Genomic DNA, 21,870 nt, shown 5'->3' on the forward strand with positions numbered 1-21,870 from the left:
GGATCTGAGGACCCCCTTGTTACAGATGGCTTCCAGATGCTGATAAGCCCCCTGGCTGCAGACCCCCACATCCACCGCCCCAGGGTTGCGGGGAAGAGGCCCTTGTCCTCATCGACATGGGGACAAGGTGCTTTGGGGTGGGGGGGTAGTGCCCCCCCTCTGCCCCAAAGCACCCACCCATGTTAAAGGCATGTGGCCTGGTATGGTTCAGGGGGACACTTGCTCATCCCTCCCCCTTTCCTGGCCTGCCAGGCTGCATGTTAAGATAAGGGTCTGTTGTGGATTGGGGGGTCCACGCCATTTTTATTATTATCTGTTTTTTCTTTTTTAAATATTTAGAGTGGAGTTCCTCTTAAAACCTGTACCAGACCCAAAAGGACCTGGTATGGGTTAGGGAAGGGGGGCACTCTGTTTTTTTTTTTTAAATCAAATTAGCGTTCAAAACTGATCCTATGTGCGATTTAGATGCGTTCCCATAGAAAACAATAGCCTGAAGTTCCATCTGTACTGCACTGCACATGACACTTTTTAAATTTGCAGTAAATTGGCACTGCGGCTGCTCCGCACATATGTGGACCGGCTCCATAGAAAGCCGGCTTGATTCTCATACGAATCGGATCTGGTTCAAACGCATCTAATTTGCATATATGTGAACAGAACCTTAGGGTGGCGTTACACACTGAGGGTGGTCTGTAGACTCGCACACACTGTAGGATTTCTGGAACTGGTAGAAGCACTCCTTACATTCACATGGACGGTGTTCTTGGGCTTGATGTAAATCCATAGAAACTTGTATTGAATGCCCACAGATTATACAGAAGTTTGGTATTTATAGCGTATCTGCACACGGGTTTGGACAAACTTTCTTGTATCCCATCTAGGGACAATCATGTTTATTACACTTGATAGAATGGTATAGGAGATATTACTAGTCCGCCCATCACACACACTCCTCGCACTGACACCTCCACCCGTCACCCAGCACTCTCAGACCCCTCTCCCTATTCCACGTGACAAGGTTTGTTATTGTTTACGTCACGAGACACGGCCGCGATTGGCGGAAGACGTGTCACGTGGGCGGCCGGGCTCCCCTCACCGCTCGATGGGCGGTTCCTACTTCAGTCTGTGGGAAAATGGCGGACTCAGATCGGCTGGGATTTAACCATACCGGCGATCTCTTCGCGCTGCCGAAACAAAACGGCGAGCCGGTCGCTAAAAGGCAGCGGATAGACTTCCCTCAGGGCGGACAGCCGCTGTACGGCGAGAAGGAAGGGAGAGCGGGAGTGTCAGCGGAGCCGAGAGTGCTGGGAGAGGGAGAGGCCTGTGTGGAGGGAGCGGGCACAGCGCACAATGATATCTCGCCTCTTCCGGACCTGCTCGGGGAACAGCGACACCCAGCTGTACAGGACGAGGAGCCGCTCATCAATGGCGAGCTGGTGGAGCAAGACGTCCACTATGGAGGTGGCATGACTTCTCTTATCCTGAATGGGTGTGGGGGGCACCATTCAACTATATAAGGGGCATCATTTATCTGGGGGGGGCAGCCGGGGACACCCTTCATCTGTACAGGGGGGCAGCCGGGGACACCCTTCATCTGTACAGGGGGGCAGCCGGGGACACCCTTCATCTGTACAGGGGGGGGGCAGCAGCCGGGGACACCCTTCATCTGTACAGGGGGGGGGCAGCAGCCGGGGACACCCTTCATCTGTAAAGGGGGGGCAGCCGGGGACACCCTTCATCTGTAAAGGGGGGGCAGCCGGGGACACCCTTCATCTGTACAGGGGGGCAGCCGGGGACACCCTTCATCTGTACAGGGGGGGGCAGCCGGGACACCCTTCATCTGTACAGGGGGGGGGCAGCAGCCGGGGACACCCTTCATCTGTACAGGGGGGCAGCCGGGGACACCCTTCATCTGTACGGGGGGGGCAGCCGGGGACACCCTTCATCTGTACAGGGGGGGGCAGCCGGGACACCCTTCATCTGTACAGGGGGGGGGCAGCAGCCGGGGACACCCTTCATCTGTACAGGGGGGCAGCCGGGGACACCCTTCATCTGTACAGGGGGGCAGCCGGGGACACCCTTCATCTGTACAGGGGGGGGCAGCCGGGACACCCTTCATCTGTACAGGGGGGAGGCGGCAGCCAGGGACACCCTTCATCTGTACAGGGGGGGCAGCCGGGGACACCCTTCATCTGTACGGGGGGGGCAGCCGGGGACACCCTTCATCTGTACGGGGGGGGCAGCCGGGGACACCCTTCATCTGTACGGGGGGGGCAGCCGGGGACACCCTTCATCTGTACGGGGGGGGGGCAGCCGGGGACACCCTTCATCTGTACGGGGGGGGCAGCCGGGGACACCCTTCATCTGTACGGGGGGGGGGGCAGCCGGGGACACCCTTCATCTGTACGGGGGGGGGGGGTAGCAGCCGGGGACACCCTTCATCTGTACAGGGGGGCAGCTGGGGACACCCTTCATCTGTACAGGGGGGCAGCCGGGGACACCCTTCATCTGTACAGGGGGGCAGCCGGGGACACCCTTCATCTGTACAGGGGGGCAGCCGGGGACACCCTTCATCTGTACAGGGGGGCAGCCGGGGACACCCTTCATCTGTACGGGTGGGGGGGGCAGCCGGGGACACCCTTCATCTGTACGGGTGGGGGGGGGCAGCCGGGGACACCCTTCATCTGTACGGGGGGGGCGCAGCCGGGGACACCCTTCATCTGTACGGGGGGGGGCGCAGCCGGGGACACCCTTCATCTGTACGGGGGGGGGGGGCGCAGCCGGGGACACCCTTCATCTGTACGGGGGGGGGCGCAGCCGGGGACACCCTTCATCTGTACGGGGGGGGGCGCAGCCGGGGACACCCTTCATCTGTAGGGGGGGCAGCCGGGGACACCCTTCATCTGTACGGGGGGGGGGGGGCGCAGCCGGGGACACCCTTCATCTGTACGGGGGGGGCGCAGCCGGGGACACCCTTCATCTGTACGGGGGGGGGCGCAGCCGGGGACACCCTTCATCTGTACGGGGGGGGCGCAGCCGGGGACACCCTTCATCTGTACGGGGGGGGGGGCGCAGCCGGGGACACCCTTCATCTGTACGGGGGGGGGCGCAGCCGGGGACACCCTTCATCTGTACGGGGGGGGGGGGGGCGCAGCCGGGGACACCCTTCATCTGTACGGGGGGGGCGCAGCCGGGGACACCCTTCATCTGTACGGGGGGGGGGGCGCAGCCGGGGACACCCTTCATCTGTACGGGGGGGGCGCAGCCGGGGACACCCTTCATCTGTACGGGGGGGGCGCAGCCGGGGACACCCTTCATCTGTACGGGGGGGGGGCAGCCGGGGACACCCTTCATCTGTACGGGGGGGGCGCAGCCGGGGACACAGGGAGGGGGCAGCCGGGGACGCTATGTATCCGTCAATGCAGCAGGACAAATAGGATGAGTGACCCCGTCCCCAGAGTGCTGCTGCATGGAGAGGTGTGTTTAGCCACAAGAAAATAAAAGACCAGTATCTAAGGCTGGGTTCACACTGTATGAGCTCACAGCAGGGGGTCCGGTGCGTCTCCCTGTTCTCCGTTTCAATGAATCTGACCTGAATTTTTGCCTGAATTCGGACCTGAAACTGAGCCAAAGACACACAGGATCCTTTCGCAATGCACTGCCTGGGAGATGTGTGAACCCGCTCCATTGAGAGCCAGTCACAATCTCCTGACATGCGAGTTGGATGCAGGGAAAGCCGCATCTAATTCGCATTAGTGGGAACCCAGCCCGAATGATATCCATACTGCAGTACTTAACAGCTGTTTTTTTTTTTTTTTTTTTTTTTTTTTTTTTTTTTTTTTTTTTTTTTTTGCACTAGTTGGGCAAATTGGTTCTTTTTCATCTATTTTCCAGTTTTCTGCTGAAGAAAGTGCAATTACATAGGATTATTACACCGCTGGCATTGCAGTGAAACTTTAAAACAAAGTGATTTGATTTTGGCAATCGTGTAAGATTTTTGTAACAAATTTTTGCTTTTTTACTTTCCAGAGGACCTCCATTTAGATGACGATCTTGTTGGTGGCTTTCATTCATGTGACAGTGATGATGAAGATAGAACTTCCCATGCCAGCTCAAGCGACTGGACTCCCAAGCCTTGCATAGGTATAGATTACCACTGTTCTGTGAAAATTCACAGTAGCCAAAGTTAAAGTGACCCTGTCAGAGGGTGTAAAAGTGTATCCTTTTATGAGAGATTGCTGTGACATTTTATACTTGCCTGTCTAGAAGTTGCGTTCTCTTGAGGAGCTACAGATACTAGCCAACGCTTCAGGTGTGATGAATAGTGCCTCCTATGACTGCTGTGTCTTGTAATGAATTATACCTCGATGGGAGGCACCACAGCGATTAGCAGGGGACACATTATATAGCACCTTAAGGAGTGTCCGTGCCTGGAACTCTCCAAGAAAGCAAATTTTGGCGAAACTTTGATACAACTTTACATTCTGTGGACCAAAGTAGTGCAGGCATCTTTTCAAAGTCGCTGTGACTTTAAGTCTCACCGTTTTGAATAATAGGTGCCATTGAAAAGAATAGGCTGCGACTTGTCAACTGTGAATGGAGCTTGAAAGATAGAGTGCAGAACTAAGACATTGCCAAAACGAAAACATGCTCTGGAAAGGCTGAGGTGTTACTTAGCATATGTGTAGCACAGCTCCACACCACCATGAAAAATATGAGCTAAAGTTATAAAAGTTTTGTTATAATTCATATGAAAATGTAGTCAGAAATTGTGTAACGTGTGCAAATTAGAGTTCTCCTGTTGGGTCTCTATCATACACCTTCCTAGGGTGTTTGCGGTTCTTGGTCCTTTCCCCCTGGTACACCCCTCTCCCCACCTGCCCCTCTTCGTTTTTTTTGTTTTTTTTTGTTTTTTCCTTATTGGCCTTTCATACATTATGCCATGCGTTTAATATCAGAGGTCATCAACGCTTCTGTAACAGTTGTACATGCTGATCTCCATTGGTTTTCATTCAGCTGCATCTGAGATGTTCTGATATTAAAACAGTGATTGTCAACCCATTCCTTTCATTAAATAAAGAATTTAAAAAAAAAAATAGTCAGATTTTATATCCCTTTTGTTTTGGTTAGTTAATGGGGTAATTTTGGATTAATTCATTGGTAAAACAAAAACTATCCCCAAATACAAATATCTATTTGTACTTGTTTTTACACCGCAAATATGTTTTCAAATGGATTTGTGTGCCTTTTGGTGTTTAAAAATTCTTGTCCTTTTTTGGATTTGGCGTTGCTCTTGGAATATGCCTAGTTTTATGCCTAGTTTTATGTGTATTTTTATGTTGTATCCTTGGAACTTTGTGTGTTCAAACCTAATTTCATCCCATTTCTGTAAACTGTTTTTTAATAATGTAGTATTGTAAATATATATATTATATTATATAATTTTTTTTTTTTTCTTCTTCTCCAGGTCCTTACACATTTGTTCAGCGACACTTAATGATGGGTACTGACCCTAGGACCATTCTGAGGGATCTTCTTCCTGACTCTGTTGCACCACCTGATCTAGATGACATGACTCTTTGGCAAATTGTGATCAACATACTGTCAGATCCACCGAAAAGGAAAAAGCGCAAAGACATTAATACTATTGAAGACGCTGTTAGACTTCTGCAAGAGAGCAAGAAAATAATGGTGTTAACTGGAGCTGGGGTAAGCAGTGTTTTGAAAAATTTCCTTTTTTACATTGCCAGTATTCATTATATACCTGTTTTACAAACCTGAGGATTTAGATGCTATGAACCATACTCCTTAAAGTGGTATTCTGGGATACCCCTAACTACTCTTAAACTGTCCCCTCCCGCTACTAACACCTTGGTTCACTAACCTGTCTAAGAAAGATGTGTATACTTGCCTGTTTTCATGCCAGGCTGATCCAGTCACATGATCTCCCATGTCATCCAGCGGTGGCTGCAGGGGAGAAGAGAGAGCGCTCAGACAACATTTGGCTGTCTGTGCCTGAAAATATGCAAGTATATACATCTTACTTGCACAGGTAAGTAAGCTAAGGTGTTAGGAAGGGGGTGAGGACCGTTTTAAGAGTAGTTAGGGTTATCCCAGAATTCCAGTTTAAAGAAACCTATAAGCTTTTATAACCAGGGGTCATTGGAAAAGTAGCTTGCACAGATGTGCAAATCTACACTCAACCAAACCATTCTATTAAAAAGACATGTTGGGCAAATGCATATCTAATCTCCAAAGCCTGATTTGTGTGCTCTTCCCTTGTGTGTTTGGTTTTTTTTTTGTTTTTTTGTTTTTTTGTTTTGTGTCAACTTTAGCATGATCCAAGCTCTGGGGAATATGGTACCCTTGTCAACCTGAGATAACATTGTCACAATAGTATCTATTCTCTCTCTACACTTAATGTGGTTGATTTACTAAAGGCAAATACACTGTTCACTTTTGCAACAGAAATTCCACTTTGGTTAACCTCTGGGGGAAATTAACTTGCAAAGTGGTGAAGTTTCACTTTGCAAAGCATACCCAAATACATTCAAGGAAAATGAAAAAAACAGCATTTTTACTTGCGTGTGATTGGAAGATTGAAGTCAACAGAACTTCATCTCCTGCACTAAACTATAAGGGATTATTGGATTACAGGGTGCAACTGCACTTGTGAAGTGCACAGTCTGTGTACAAAACCATGGCCAGTGGGGTTTTATGAAATCCTAGTTCAAAGTATTAAACATGTCAAGTCTCATTTCATTGCATTAGGATGTGCCATAGTAACTATTTAACCTAAGTGTTTATCAAACATTTTAGGTTTCTGTCTCCTGTGGAATCCCAGACTTTAGATCGAGGGATGGAATTTATGCACGTCTGGCAGTGGATTTTCCTGATCTTCCAAATCCTCAAGCTATGTTTGATATTGAATACTTTAGAAAGGACCCAAGACCATTTTTTAAATTTGCAAAGGTGAGTTTAAATTTTATACTAAATTTGCTTAACCACTACACTATCGCTATATTGTGAAAAACAAATAAAAGAGAGAGGTGGACATCTGTTCACAAGTAACATCTACATTGGCAATCCAGGAAAAGGTATATTGTGCACAAAGTTGATCTGAGTGACTCTGTACCTTTTGGATTGCTATGACTGATCACAGAGTGGCTAGTTATAGCGATCAAATGAGTGTGTGTTTAAAACTGTGTCTATTGCAACCGAGGAAGGGGAGTAATTAAAACAAATGCATCAGTTATTAGTTTCTGAACATGGTAGGGATTAGGGGCAGCTGCAGATTCAAAGAGTTTTTAACCCTTATATAGCATGTGACTGTTGGGCTAAACGTAGTAATCTGGGAGAATTCTTTTTTAGCCTGCTGCAGGTTGAAGAAAGCATTTGCCTAGTCCCCTCTCCTCCAGTGATCACTGTGACTGCAACTTTGTAACAAGCCACGGAGGGAATGTCGGCAGCAGAGGGCTGAACTGGCTGAGACAACGTGTGAATGTAGTCGGGAAATTCATAGGCAGCAGAATGCACATGACTTATCTGGGTTAACATCTTAGTCCAGAAAATAGATTCTGACCTTGGATAATGCCAGAACAAAGGTGGTCCCAAAAATATGTGGGAAATGCAGATGAGGGCACTGTCAGTGGGAGTACTGGGATTTTTGTCAACAAGAATCAATAACTTTAGGTCTTGCACTTGTACATTAGCATGCATGCAAATAACATAAAAAACATAACTGAAGTCCACTTTATTTATTCATTTTTTTTTAGGTCTCCTCTAAAATGCAGATACACTGGTACATTAAAAGTTAGAATAACATTTGAAAATGAGTCCGTATGCCCCCGTAGTGTGATATATTTTCCTTTCTGGTTTGTGCGGATATGGAGAGTTCATATGGATATATTTACAAAGCAACTGGCTGATAATGAGGCTTTCCTATAAGACATATTAGGACATTTTCCTTGCACATTAGTCAGAAGGAAATTGCTTCTTTTGCTTGTAAGCTGATAGAAGAAAATGAATGCTTTGTTGCTCAAGAGATCTTGCAATTGTTTTAAATTGTAATTTAAAGGGGAAAAAAGTTTGTAGCATAGCTTTCTCTGCCTTGGCATTATGCTTTGCCATGGATGCCATTTAAAGATTCTATTCACCAGGCGTCCATCCTTAAGCATATGCGTAGAATCCTGTGGTTAAAAAATGTGGTCAGCTGAAGCACCATGTAAAAACCTAACTGGGTTCCCCTTTCATGGGGAGCGATTATTTGGAGAAGACTTGGAGAAGCTAGGTGATTTCCACATTTGAGGCAATATACCATTGTGGCTCGAAAAATCCTACCTTTATCTATCTAAGAGGAAATTCAGGACAGATCGGTCATCTCCACGGTAACGCTGGGGTACAAGCTGGAATTTTGGGACTTTCCACCGCCTTGCTTCCTAAAGTCAAGCGTTCCCAAAGATCCAGAGAAAAGACAATCTGTTTCAGGCACTGGAACGATCAATATCTCAAGGGGTGATCAGACAGATCCCTACAGAAGAGCAAGGTCTGGGGTTTTATTCAAATCTTTTTATGGTACCAAAACCAAATGGAGATGTCAGACCCGTTCTAGATCTAAGAAAGCTAAATCAGTTCCTGAACATCTGCTCCTTTTGCATGGAGACAATCGGGTCAATAGTTTCTATCCTTCTAGGAGGAGAACTTCTGGCGTCAATCAACATCAGGAATGCATATCTGCATGTCCCTATATTTCCCGCTCATCAAAAGTTTCTGCGGTTCGAGTTAGAACAGCATAGTTACATAATACATGGTTACATAGTAGGTGAGGCTGAAAAAAGACACAAGTCCATCAAGTCCAACCTATGTGTGTGATTATATGTCAGTATTACATTGTATATCCCTGTATGTTGCGGTCATTCAGGTGCTTATCTAATAGTATCTTGAAACTATCAATGCCCCCTGCTGAGACCACCACCTGTGGAGGGGAATTCCACATCCTTGCTGCTCTTACAGTAAATTCTAATTTTAATTCTGTCCTCTGTTAACCATGGAGGTGCTTTCTGTGATGTGTCATGAGGATAAACACTGCAGTTTTGGTTACTGAAGCCCCCCAATTCCCTTGTGAAGACTGAGAAGAATAAATTCAATACCTTCGCCATCTCCCCATCCTTTGTAACCAGATGTCCTTCCTCATTCTTTATGGGGCCAATATGGTCTGTCCTCCCTTTTTTACTGTTTACATACTTAAAGAATTTCTTGGGACTTTTTTTTGCTCTCCTCCGCTATGTGTCTTTCATGTTCTATCTTAGCCGTTCTTAATGCACTCTTACATAACTTGTTGCATTCTTTATAAAGTCTGAATGCAAATGATGATCCCTCAACCTTGTATTTTTTGAAGGCCTTCTCCTTTGCTTTTATATGCATTTTTACATTGGAGTTAAGCCATCCAGGGCTTTTGTTCACTCGTTTAAATTTATTACCCAATGGGATGCATTGGCTAATGCCCTTATTTAATATGCTCTTAAAGCAAACTCATCTCTCCTCCGTCTTCTTTGTTCCTAAGATTTTATCCCAATTTATGCTTTCTAGCAAGGCTCGTAGTTTAGGGAAGTTGGCTCTCTTGAAATTCAGTGTGTTTGTATTTCCACATCCGTGATCAGGTCTGTATTGTTGGTAATCGGTAGATTCAGTAATGCTTTATTTCTAGTTGGTGCATCCACCATCTGACCCATAAAATTGTCCTGCAAGACATTTAGGAACTGGCGAGCCTTAGATGAATGTGCGGTTCCCTCCGCCCAGTCTATGTCTGGATAATTAAAATCCCCTATTATGATAAAACTTCCCATCATTGCTGCCAATCCAAATTGTGATAGATCTGTCTCCCCCTCCCTCCCTCAGGTTAGGGGGCCTATAGCATACTTCCCAGTATTATTTTCCCCTTAGCTTCATCCCTTTTGGAGCTCTACCCATAAAGATTCCACCTCCTCCCTAGCTCCCTTAGTGATGTCATCTCTCACATTCACTTGTACATTATTCTTGATAGGCATACCCCTCCCCATTTTTTACCCCCTCTATCCTTGCAATAAAGGGTATACCCTTGAAAGTTTGCCAGCCAATCATGAGAGCTGTTAAACCAGGTCTCTGAAATTCCCACAAAATCCAAATCCTCCTCGTACAACAGTATCTCTAGTTCACCCATCTTGTCTGCCAGGCTCCTGGCATTGGTGAACATGCGACGTAGTTTAGACCGGAATATGTTCCACGCTGACTATCTCTACCTCTGGACCCCCCTCCCCATCACCTAGTTTAAAAACCCCTCTAACTTTTTGGCCATCTTCATTCCCAGCTGATCTGCACCCTCCTCAATTAGGTACAGTCTGTCCCTTCTATAGTACTGGTTATCGACTGAGAAGTCGGCCCAGTCCTCCAGGAACCCAATCCCCTCCTTACTACACCAGCTCTTCAGCCACTTGTTTACTTCCCTAATCTCCCTCTGCCTTTCTGGTGTGGCTCGATGTACCGGTAGTATTCCTGAGAATACTACCTTGGAGGTTTTTTGCCTCAATTTAGCTCATAAGTCCCTAAAATCGTTCTTTAGAACACTCCATCTGCCTCTGACTTTGTCATTGGTGCCAACATGCACCATGACAGCTGGGTCTTCCCCAGCCCCTCCCAGTAATCTGTCCACCAGATCTGTGATGTCCTAAACCCGAGCGCCCGGTAGATAACATACTGTTCGGCGCTTCAGGTCTTTGTTACAGATTGGCCTCTCTGTCCTTCTAAGAATTGAGTCCCCTACCACCAGAATCTGTTCTTTCTTTCCCTTCGTTTCCCCCCCACTCTCACTGGAGGAGTTCTTCCCCTGGCAGCTAGGAGAGTCCCTCAGCTTCAGCAGTGCTGGTCCCTGACTGGTTTCACCAATGCCACTCAATGGAGCGTACTTATTGGGATGCTCCAGCCCTGGATCGGCCTCGCTGGCACTTCCCCCTCTACCCTTCCTGACTGTCACCCATCTACTCTTTGCTAGTGCCTGCACCTCTTTGTCTCCACCCGCCTCTGTCCCTGCCGGCACCTGCCGTGTACGTTCCTTGCTCTCCTTTAGTATGGAGGGACTTCTCAGTGCTGACAGTGGCTTCCCCAGATTCAGAACCTGGGCTTCCAGGGAAAAAATGCGCTTACATTTTGCACAGCAGTATTCACCCTCGATCGGATGATTAAGGAACGCATACATGCCGCAAGATATACAAAGAATCGCCTCTCCACACCCGCCGGACATCATACCTATTACATTTAATGAGGATTGGGGATTATACCCTGTCCAAATTACCTAACTAGCTTCCTGACACTAATACTCAAGACAATACACAGGTACCCGCAGGCCTACGTGCACTGGCAGGCCTACGTGCACTTGAAATACACAAGCATACAGTACACAAGTACTAACGATGTACTATGACCCCTGTAATAACCTCTGGTTTTAACTCGCCACTTAAGCCTCATACACACGATAGGACTTTGTACAAACTTTCCTGTGGATTTTTGTACAAAGGGCATTGGCCATAAGTTTGTATTGCATACACACGGCAGAACTTTTTCAGCCAACTTTCACCAAATCACGTGGTTTTTCAGCTCTTTACCACCACCCTTTGGTCAGCTTCTGTATTGTTGTCTGATATTGTGTCAATCTCGCCGCTTTTATCGGCGAGATTGACACCTTGCGAGCCGGGTTCACATTGGTGCGGGGATCCGACTTGGATCCCCGCCAATGCCAGGCACTGTGTTTGGTATGAATTTGAGGGGGAACTCCACGCCAAATTTTAAATAAACCGGCATGGGTTCCCCTCCTGGGGCATACAAGGCCCTTAGGTCTGGTATGGATTTTAAGGGGAACCCCTACACCGAAAAAACGGCGTGGGGGTCCCCCCAAGATCCATACCAGTCCCTTATCCAAGCATGCAGCCCCCCCTCCTGAACCGTACCAGGCCACATGCCCTCAACATGGGGGGGGTGGGTACTTTGGGGGGGGGGGGGACGCCATGTGGGCCCCACCACCCCAAAGCACCTTGTCCCCATGTTGATGAGGACAAGGGCCTCTTCCCAACAACCCTGGCCATTGGTTGTCTGGGTCTGCGGGCGGGGGGCTTATCGGAATCCGGAGCCCCCCAGATCCTGGCCCCCCACCCTATGTGAAAGAGTATGGGGTACACCTCTGTAGTGTGTGTGGGGTTTTTTTTTTTTTTTTTTTAAGTAATTTTATTAGGCAGTTCCGGGGGGTCTTCTTCCGACTTCGGGGCTCTCCCCGGCCTCTTCTCCCGGTATCCGGTTCTTCTGCCGTGCTCCTCCGCTATCTTCTGACACTCTTTTAAAGTAATTAGGCAGCTCCAGGGGTCTTCTTCCGACTTCGGGGGTCTCTCCGGCCTCTTCTCCTGATGGTCCGGTTCTTCTCTCGCTCTCCGGCCTCTTCTCCCAGTGTTCGGCCTCTTCTCCCGGGCTCCTCCACTATCTTCTGAAACTCTTTTGCTAGCGGTGGCCCGGTCTTCTGCGTCGTCTGGGCTTTTCTTCCGATGTTGACACGACGCTCTCTCCCGCTGTAATGCTGTGTGAGCACTCCACAATAACTTTTATATAGGCATGGGGGGGGGGGGTCACCAGGTGATGTAATCTGATGACCACGCCCCCTTATGACATCACAATCCCGGCATGCCCCGGGACGTCATAAGGGGGCGGGGTCACCGCCTATATAAGTCATTGCGGAGCGCTCACACAGCATTACAGAGGGAGAGAGCATCGTGTCAACATCGGAAGAGGGGAGAAGACAACGAAGAAGACCGGGCCACCGCTAGCAAAAGAGCAGAAGATAGTGGAGGAGCCCGGGAGAAGAGGCCGAACACTGGGAGAAGAGGCCGGAGAGCGAGAGGAGAACCGGACACCGGGAGAAGAGGCCGGAGAGGGCCCCGAAGTCGTAAGAAGACCCCCGGAGCTGCCTAAATACTTTAAAAACCTGCGTAGTGTGTTTTGTTTTTGTTTTTTTTTTTGACACACTTTTCCCTAGGTGAATGGGTAGGGGTACGATGTACCCCATACTCATTCCCATAGGGTGGGGGATGGGATCTGGGGGCCCCACTTATAAAGGGGGCTCCCGGATTCCGATAAGCCCCCCGCAGACCCCGACAACCAATGGCCAGGGTTGTCGGGAAGAGGCCCTTGTCTTCATCAACATGGGGACAAAGTGCTTTGGGGTGGGGGGCCCACAGGGCGCCCCCCCTCCCCCAAAGCACCCACCCTCCATGTTGAGCATGCGGCCTGGTACGGTTCAGGAGGGGGGGAGGGCGCTCTTCCCCACCCTCTTTCCTGACCGGCCGGGCAGCATGCTCGGATAAGGGTCTGGTATGGATTTTGGGGGGACCCCCACGCTGGTTTTTCGGCGTAGGGGGTTCCCCTTAAATTCCATACCAGACCTAAGGGCCTGGTATGCCCCCAAAGGGGAATTCCCTCTCGCCGCAATAGGAGAATGTGTTTTTCCTATTGCAGCCAGCACGAGATGTACAGTACCCTGTCGCCAAGAACCAGCGTGATGGGTCGCGCTGGAAACATTCTCGCGGGTGCATACTATAGTTTGTACAAAAGTCTGATGGTTTTGTGTACACAGGATCAGACTTTGCTCCATCTGACTTTTGTTGCCGTTAAGTTTGTGCGTTCGCACAGCCAACAAAAGTCCGATGGAAACAGAAAAAGTTTGTCCAATTGAGCATCCACATGGTCGGATGTTGCTCCAAAACAGCTAATTTGCATGTTTGTTGTCAAAAAGTCCGATCGTGTGTACAGGCCTTTAGACCAGTTCCACTTGGACAGGGTTCCAGCAGGCTCACAATGAGTTCTACACAAGGTTATATAGGCCTCAAGCACCTGTGAGCAATTAACCACTCCCATTAATTAGTAGGCTGAAGGCAGCAAACAAAAAAAGCTGTTTAAAATGTGTCAGAAAAAGGTGTTAAAAAGCTGCAAGCAAAAGCCCCTAAAAATGCAACCCAGCAATCACCAGCAGTCAAAAAGCACGACTTGTTCACTTTCCACTCAAGGTCCCCACTGTTTTAGCTTCTAACCAGCAGTCTGGCCAAACAGCAGCATTTCCAGTTTGTAGCCCTGCCCTTCAGGCTAGCCACAGCACCCCGGGTGTTCACCAAAGTGCTGGCCCCACCTCTAGCCAGGTTAAGGGCACAGGGCATAACAGTCTTAGCATACCTAGATGATCTATTGCTAATAGATCAGTTGGCTCGTTTGGAGCAAAGTGTATGCACTACAACCAACTATCTGAAAAGTTTGGGTTGGATTCTCAACTTAGAGAAATCTTCCTTAATACTGCTAAAAAGCCTGGAGTACTTGGGTCTGATCATAGACACAGCCCAGGAAAGGGTGTTCTTGCCTCAAAGATCAACTCCATAAGAGAGCTGGTGCGGATGGTCAGGTCAAATGGCGATCCCTCCATTCCCCAGTATCCTGTCTGCTTGGAAATAACAATTCAAGCTTTAGACTTGCCAATGCAGCTGTCCCCAAGAGTGTCCCAAAGCCTCACTTGGTGGTTACTAACCCAGAATCTGCTGAAAGGAAAATCCTTCATCTGGAACCAGTCATCTGGAAAGTGGTAATGACGGATGCCAGCCTTTCGGGCTGGGGAGCAGTACTAGAAAAGACGACTGTCCAGGGACAGTGGTCAAGAACAGAAAGAACCTTGCCCATCAATATCCTAGAGCTTTGGGCAGTACGTCTGGCTCTAAAGGCCTGGAGTTTCAGGTTACGGGATTGTCCTGTCAGGCTTCAATCCGACAATGCAACAGCTGTGGCCTATATCAATCGCAAAGGGGGCACCAAAAGTCTCTCAGCGCAGAGAGAGGTGAACCATATTCTATCTTGGGCAGAAAGGAATGTTCCATGCCTTTCGGCAGTCTTCATTCCAGGAGTAGAGAATTGGCAGGCGGACTACTTAAGTCGCCAGCAGTTAGGGGAATGGTCTCTTCACCCTGGCATATTTCGGGCTGTTTGCCAAAGATTGGGGACTCCGGACGTAGATCTTCTAGGGTCCAGATTCAACATGAAGTTAGTTAACTTTGTGACCAGAACAAGGGATCCATTCACATGGGGAACGGATGCATTGGTGACCCCATGGGATCAGTTCTCGCTGATGTATGCATTCCTCCCTATTCAGTTGCTGCCACAATTTCTTTGCAGGATTAAGCTGGAAAGAAAGCCGGTAATTCTGGTGGCACCAGCATGGCCCAGAAGGTCATGGTATGCAGAAATCATAAAGATGGCAGTGGAGGGCCCATGGTCCCTCCCACTACGGCCAGATCTGATCTCTCAGGGACCAATATTCCTTCCTTACTTTCTGTCTCTAAATTTAACGGCTTGGCTATTGAAACATTCTGAAGAAACGTGGGCTTTCCGGGTCAGTTATCTCTACCCTAATTAATGCAAGGAAGCCAGCTTCCAGAACTATATATTAGAGTCTGGAGGGCTTATGTTTCCTGGTGTAAATCCAAGGGTTGGCACCCTTGGAGATATATCATAGGCAGAATTCTTGCCTTTCTACAATTAGGGGTAGAAATGAAATTAGCCTTGAGTACTATTTAAAGGCAAAGTCTCAGCTTTACTGGTCCTATTTCAAAGACAACTTGCTACTCATTCTTTAGTCCGGGGTTTTATACAAGGGGGAACACGGCTTAATCCGCCCGTCAAACCTCCCTTGAACCCTTGGGACTTGAACTTAGTTTTGTCTGTGTTACAAAAACCGATACAACATATTCCCTTTTGTCCTTTTGACAAGGAAGTTGGTATTTTTGGTTGCTATATACACAGCAAGGAGGGTTTTGGAATTGGCTGCTCTTTCCTGTAAAGAGCCAGATTTGATTTTTCATGAGGACAGAGTGGTGTTGCGCCCTCATCCAGGTTTTTTTACCAAAAGTGGTCTCGGTTTTCCACCTGAACCAAGTTATTGTCCTGCCATCGTTTTTTCCAAAACCATGTTCCAGAGAAGAAAAATCACTAAATTGTCTTGATGTGGTGAGAGCAGTGAAAATCTATTTAAAGGCAACTGCTTAGATTCGTAAAACTGATGTCTTTATTCTGCCAGAGGGTCCTAAGAAAGGACAGGCAGCGTCGAAATCCAGTGTTGCTAAGTGGATTCGGCAAGTGATAATTCAAACTTATGATTTAAAGGGTAAAATTCCCCCGTTTCAACTTAAAGCAGGGTTCCACTCAAATTTTTAACTTAATCTTACCCCCTTCAGTTAATTGCATAGATGTTCAAATGCCGCACGAAAATTTTTTTTTATCGCTGTAATTACCTTTATATTGTACTTTATTGTGGCACTTCCTGTCTCTCCTCCCATGGGAGTAGGCGTGTTTATTGCCTTTCCCCGGCGCCGCACTGCCTCCTGGGAGCTTAGTGTCAGACTTCCCAAGATTCAGTGCGGGAACAATGATCATGCTTGTGAACAATCTGTGAATGAACAGCATTCACCGCATCCAGGAAATCAATGCTTGTGGGCTTCACATGCCCACAAGCAAGATGGAAACAGCCAGCATCACATTTTTAAAGTTATTCTTCAGTACGAAAACAGACATAGGTGGAAATATTACACCCAAACTGTGAGTATTATTTTGGGATTAGCAAAGTGTCTCAATGACCTAAAAAAAAAAAAAAAAAAGATTGGTCGCCGGACTCCCACTTTAAGGCACATTCTACCAGATCGGTTAGTGCTTCTTGGGCAGTGCGTCATCAGGCCTCCATGGCTCAGATCTGTAATGCCGTATACACACGACCAGACTTTTTGACTGAACTGGTCCGACGGAACGAATCCGTCGGACAATTCGATCGTGTGTGTGCTTCATCGGACCTTTTCTGTCGAAAAATCTGTTAGACTTTAGAAATAGAACCTGTTTCAAATCTTTCCGACGGACTCAAGTCCGATCGAAAAATCCGTTCGTCTGTATGCTAGTCCGACGGACAAAAAAGGACGCAAGGGCAGCTATTGGCTACTGGCTATGACTTTCCTTATTCTAGTCCGGTCGTACATCATCACGTTCGAAACGATCAGACTTTGGTGTGATCGTGTGTAGGCAAGTCTGTTTCGTTGGAACTCCATCGGAATGCCGTCAAAGTCCTTCGGAGTGCAGTCCAACGAAAAGTCCGGTCGTGTGTACACGGCATAAGGCCGCAAATTGGTCTCCAGTGCATACATTCACAAATTTTTATCAGGTGGATGTAAGGAGGAGGTATGAGGATATCACCTTTGGGCGTAGTGTGCTCCAGGCAGCAGTATAGATCCTCAAGTCTGGGGGTACCCTGCGGGTTGTCTCTCCATCCCCTCAAGTAGCATTTCTATGGGACGTCCCATTAGTTAATTACTTAAGGCTCTGTGTCCCATGATGTACGATAAAGAAAATAGGATTTTTATAACGGCTTACATGTAAAATCCTTTTCTCGGAGTACATCATGGGACACAGGTCCCTCCCCTTCTCCCTTTTTTTTTTTTTTTTTTTTTGGAATTTAACCACTTGAGCCCCGGACCATTATGCTGCCTAAGGACCAGAGGTCTTTTTCCAATTTGGCACTGCGTCGCTTTAACTGCTAATTGCGCGGTCATGCAATGCTGTACCTAAACTAAATTTGCGTCCTTTTCTTCCCACAAATAGAGCTTTCTTTTGATGGTATTTGATCACCTCTACAGTTTTTATTTTTTGCGCTATAAACGGAAAAAGACCGAAAATTTTGAAAAAAAATGATATTTTCTACTTTTTGTTATAAAAAAAATCCAATAAACTAAATTTTAGTCATACATTTAGGCCAAAATGTATTCGGCCACATGTCTTTGGTAAAAAAAATGTCAATAAGCATATATTTATTGGTTTGCGCAAAAGTTATAGCGTCTACAAACTAGGGTACATTTTCTGTAATTTACACAGCTTTTAGTTTGACTGCCTATGTCATTTCTTGAGGTGCTAAAATGGCAGGGCAGTACAAAACCCCCACAAATGACCCCATTTTGGAAAGTAGACACCCCAAGGAAATTGCTGAGAGGCATGTTGAACCCATTGAACATTTATTTTTTTTGTCCCAAGTGATTGAATAATGACAAAAAAAAATATTTACAAAAAGTTGTCACTAAATGATATATTGCTCACACAGGCCATGGGCCTATGTGGAATTGCACCCCAAAATACATTCAGCTGCTTCTCCTGAGTATGGGGATACCACATGTGTGGGACTTTTTGGGAGCTTAGCCGCGTACGGGGCCCCGAAAACCAAGCACCGCCTTCAGGATATCTAAGGGTGTAAATTTTTGATTTCACTCTTCACTGCCTATCAGTTTCAGAGGCCATGGAATGCCCAGGTGGCACAAACCCCCCCCCAAATGACCCCATTTTGGAAAGTAGACACCCCAAGCTATTTGCTGAGAGGCATATTGAGTCCATGGAATATTTTATATTTTGACACAAGTTGCGGGAAAGTGACACTTTTTTTTTTTTTTTTTTTTTTTTTTTTTTGCACAAAGTTGTCACTAAATGATATATTGCTCACACAGGGCATGGGCATATGTGGAATTGCACCCCAAAATACATTTAGCTGCTTCTCCTGAGTATGGGGATACCACATGTGTGGGACTTTTTGGGAGCCTAGCCGCGTACGGGGCCCCTAAAACCAAGCACCGCCTTCAGGATTTCCAAGGGTGAAAATTTTTGATTTCACTCTTCACTGCCTATCACAGTTTCGGAGGCCATGGAATGCCCAGGTGGCACAAACCCCCCCCCCCAAATGACCCCATTTTGGAAAGTGGACACCCCAAGCTATTTGCTGAGAGGCATGGTGAGTATTTTGCAGCTCTCATTTGTTTTTGAAAATGAAGAAAGACAAGAAAAAACTTTTTTTTTTTTTCTTTTTTCAATTTTCAAAACTTTGTGACAAAAAGTGAGGTCTGCAAAATACTCACTATACCTCTCAGCAAATAGCTTTAGGTGTCTACTTTCCAAAATGGGGTCATTTGGGGGGGTTTTGTGCCACCTGGGCTTTCCATGGCCTCCGAAACTGTGATAGGCAGTGAAGAGTGAAATCAAAAATTCACGCCCTTAGAAAGCCTGAAGGCGGTGCTTGGTTTTCGGGGTCCCGTACGCGGCTAGGCTCCCAAAAAGTCTCACACATGTGGTATCCCCGTACTCAGGAGAAGCAGCAGAATGTATTTTGGGGTGTAATTTCACATATTCCCATGGCATGTTTGAGCAATATATCATTTAGTGACAACTTTGTGCAAAAAAAAAAAAAAAAAATTTGTCTCTTTCCCGCAACTTGTGTCGCAATATAAAATATTCCATGGACTCGACATTAGAGGTCGACCGATATATCGGCCGGCCGATATATCGGCCGATATTTGGCGTTATTTACTTAATCGGCATCGGCCGATTGTGCTGATAAAAAAGGCCGATTGTAACTTCAGCCTGACTTGCAAATGACTTCTGTAATAGACGTTAATGCACGTTGCCTTAAGTTATCTGTGAAGTTTTCTTCTCTCCTCCTCTGGGCAGCCTGCCAAGTCTGATAAGAAGATACATTTGTATCTTTCAGGTTCTTTTTATCAATAGACTGAACTCCGTGGAGAAGTTTTCAGTTTAACCATTTAAAGACTAAATCTTTTCTGACACTTGTTGCTTACAAGTAAAAATCCTGTATTTTCTGCTAGAAAATCACTTAGAACCCCCAAACATTATATATATTTTTTTAGCAGAGACCCTAGGGAATAAAATGGTGATTGTTGCAATATTTTATGTCACACGGTATTTGCGCAGCGGTCTTTCAAACGCAATTTAAAAAAAAAAAAATACAGTAATGAATTAAAAAAAAAAACCTAAGCAGTAAAGTTAGCCCATTTTTTTTCGTCCAAAAGTTTTGATTACCTGTTTTTGTGTATTTAATATTTAAGATAGTTGTGTTTTTTTTTTTTTTTTTTTTCGTTTTCTAAATTATACATACAAGTGAACTGATTGGAGGTTTGTTTTGTTTAATGTTTAAATGAAAAAAAATTTCTGTATTACTTAAGGTTGCTTTCACACTGGAGCAGGCATGCGTTGATGGTAAAACGCTGCTAGTTTTAGCGGCGCTTTACCGTCATTTTAGAGGCGCTATTCGGCTGCTAGCGGGGCGCTTATAACCCAGCTAGCGGCCGAGGAAGGGGTTAAATGCGCCCCTGAAGCGCCGCTGCCAAAACGCTTTGCAGGCGCTTCGGCAGCGGTGCACATTCATTTCAATGGACAGGAGTGGTGGAGGAGCGGTATTGCACCGCTCCAAAGATGCCGTTTGCAGGACTTTTTTTACATCCTGCCAGCGCATCGCCTCAGTGTGAAAGCACTCGGGATATCACACTGAGACTGCAGGGGAGCCATTTTACAGGCACTTTACAGGCGCTATTTTTAGCCCAAAAGCGCCTGAAAAACTCCCCAGTGTAAAAATCTAACTGTTAGATTTTATGAGATGAAGGGAAAAAAGAAAAAAAAAAAATCGGCCAAATATATCGGCCCAGAAAAATCGGCATCACATATCGGCCATCGGCCACCGCGATTTCTAAATATCGGCATCGGCATCGGCCAGAGAAAAACCCATATCGGTCGACCTCTACTCGACATGCCTCTCAGCAAATAGCTTGGGGTGTCTACTTTCCAAAATGGGGTCATTTGGGGGGGTTTTGAACTGTCCTGGCATTTTATGCACAACATTTAGAAGCTTATGTCACACATCACCAACTCTTCTAACCACTTGAAGACAAAGCCCTTTCTGACACTCATTGTTTACATGAAAAAGTTATTTTTTTTTGCAAAAAAATTACTTTGAACCCCCAAACATTATATATTTTTTTAAAGCAAATGCCCTACAGATTAAAATGGTGGGCGTTTCATTTTTTTTTTTCACACAGTATTTGCGCAGCGATTTTTCAAACGCATTTTTTGGGGAAAAAACACACTTTTTTAAATTTTAATGCACTAAAACACACTATATTGCCCAAATGTTTGATGAAATAAAAAAGATGATCTTAGGCCGAGTACATGGATACCAAACATGACATGCTTTAAAATTGCGCACAAACGTGCAGTGGCAACAAAATAAATGCATTTTTAAAAGCCTTTAAAAGCCTTTACAGGTTACCACTTTAGATTTACAGAGGAGGTCTACTGCAAAAATTACTGCCCTCGATCTGACCTTCGCGGCGATACCTCACATGCATGGTACAATTGCTGTTTACGTTTGACGACAGACCGCCGTTTGCGTTCGCCTTAGTGCGAGAGCAGGGGGCGACAGGGGTGCTTTTTTTTTTTTTTTTTCTTTTATTATTTTTTTGCTTTTTTATCTTATTTTTAAACTGTTCCTTTCATTTTTTTTTTTTTTTTTTAATCATTTTTATTGTTATCTCGGGGAATGCAAATATCCCCTATGATAGCAATAGGTAGTGACAGGTACTCTTTTTTGAAAAAATTGGGGTCTATTAGACCCTAGATCTCTCCTCTGCCCTCAAAGCATCTGATGACACCAAGATCGGTGTGATAAAATGCTTCCCCAATTTCCCAATGGCGCTATTTACATCCGGCGAAATCTAAGTCATAAAATGATCGTAGCTTCCGGTTTCTTAGGCCATAGAGATGTTTGGAGCCACTCTGATCAGCTCTATGGTCAGCTGGCTGAATCACCGGCTGCATTCTCAGGTTCCCTGTTGAGACAGGAGAGCCAGAGAAAAACACGGAAGACGGTGTGGGGGGGGGGGGGGGGGCATTCCCTCCCACGGCTTGTAAAAGCAGTCTAGAGGCTAATTAGCCACTAGGATTGCTTTTACA

The 21,870-nt window shown here is 46.5% G+C and overlaps 1 protein-coding gene across 1 annotated transcript in view; it reads left to right on the forward strand.

The window, feature by feature from the left end:
- Positions 1 to 1,102: 1,102 nt before the first annotated feature.
- The window catches only part of SIRT1 (sirtuin 1), a 38,675-nt gene continuing 17,907 nt past the window's right edge, over positions 1,103 to 21,870 (forward strand). Inside the window, exons 1-4 of the mRNA XM_073596438.1 lie at positions 1,103 to 1,461; positions 4,030 to 4,143; positions 5,468 to 5,709; positions 6,820 to 6,972. Of these exons, the coding sequence (XP_073452539.1) occupies positions 1,134 to 1,461; positions 4,030 to 4,143; positions 5,468 to 5,709; positions 6,820 to 6,972 (837 nt within the window). The 5' untranslated portion in view covers positions 1,103 to 1,133. The remainder of the gene's footprint in view (positions 1,462 to 4,029; positions 4,144 to 5,467; positions 5,710 to 6,819; positions 6,973 to 21,870) is intronic.

This window comes from Aquarana catesbeiana, linkage group LG08, assembly GCF_042186555.1.
Source record: "Aquarana catesbeiana isolate 2022-GZ linkage group LG08, ASM4218655v1, whole genome shotgun sequence".
Taxonomy (NCBI): domain Eukaryota; kingdom Metazoa; phylum Chordata; class Amphibia; order Anura; family Ranidae; genus Aquarana; species Aquarana catesbeiana.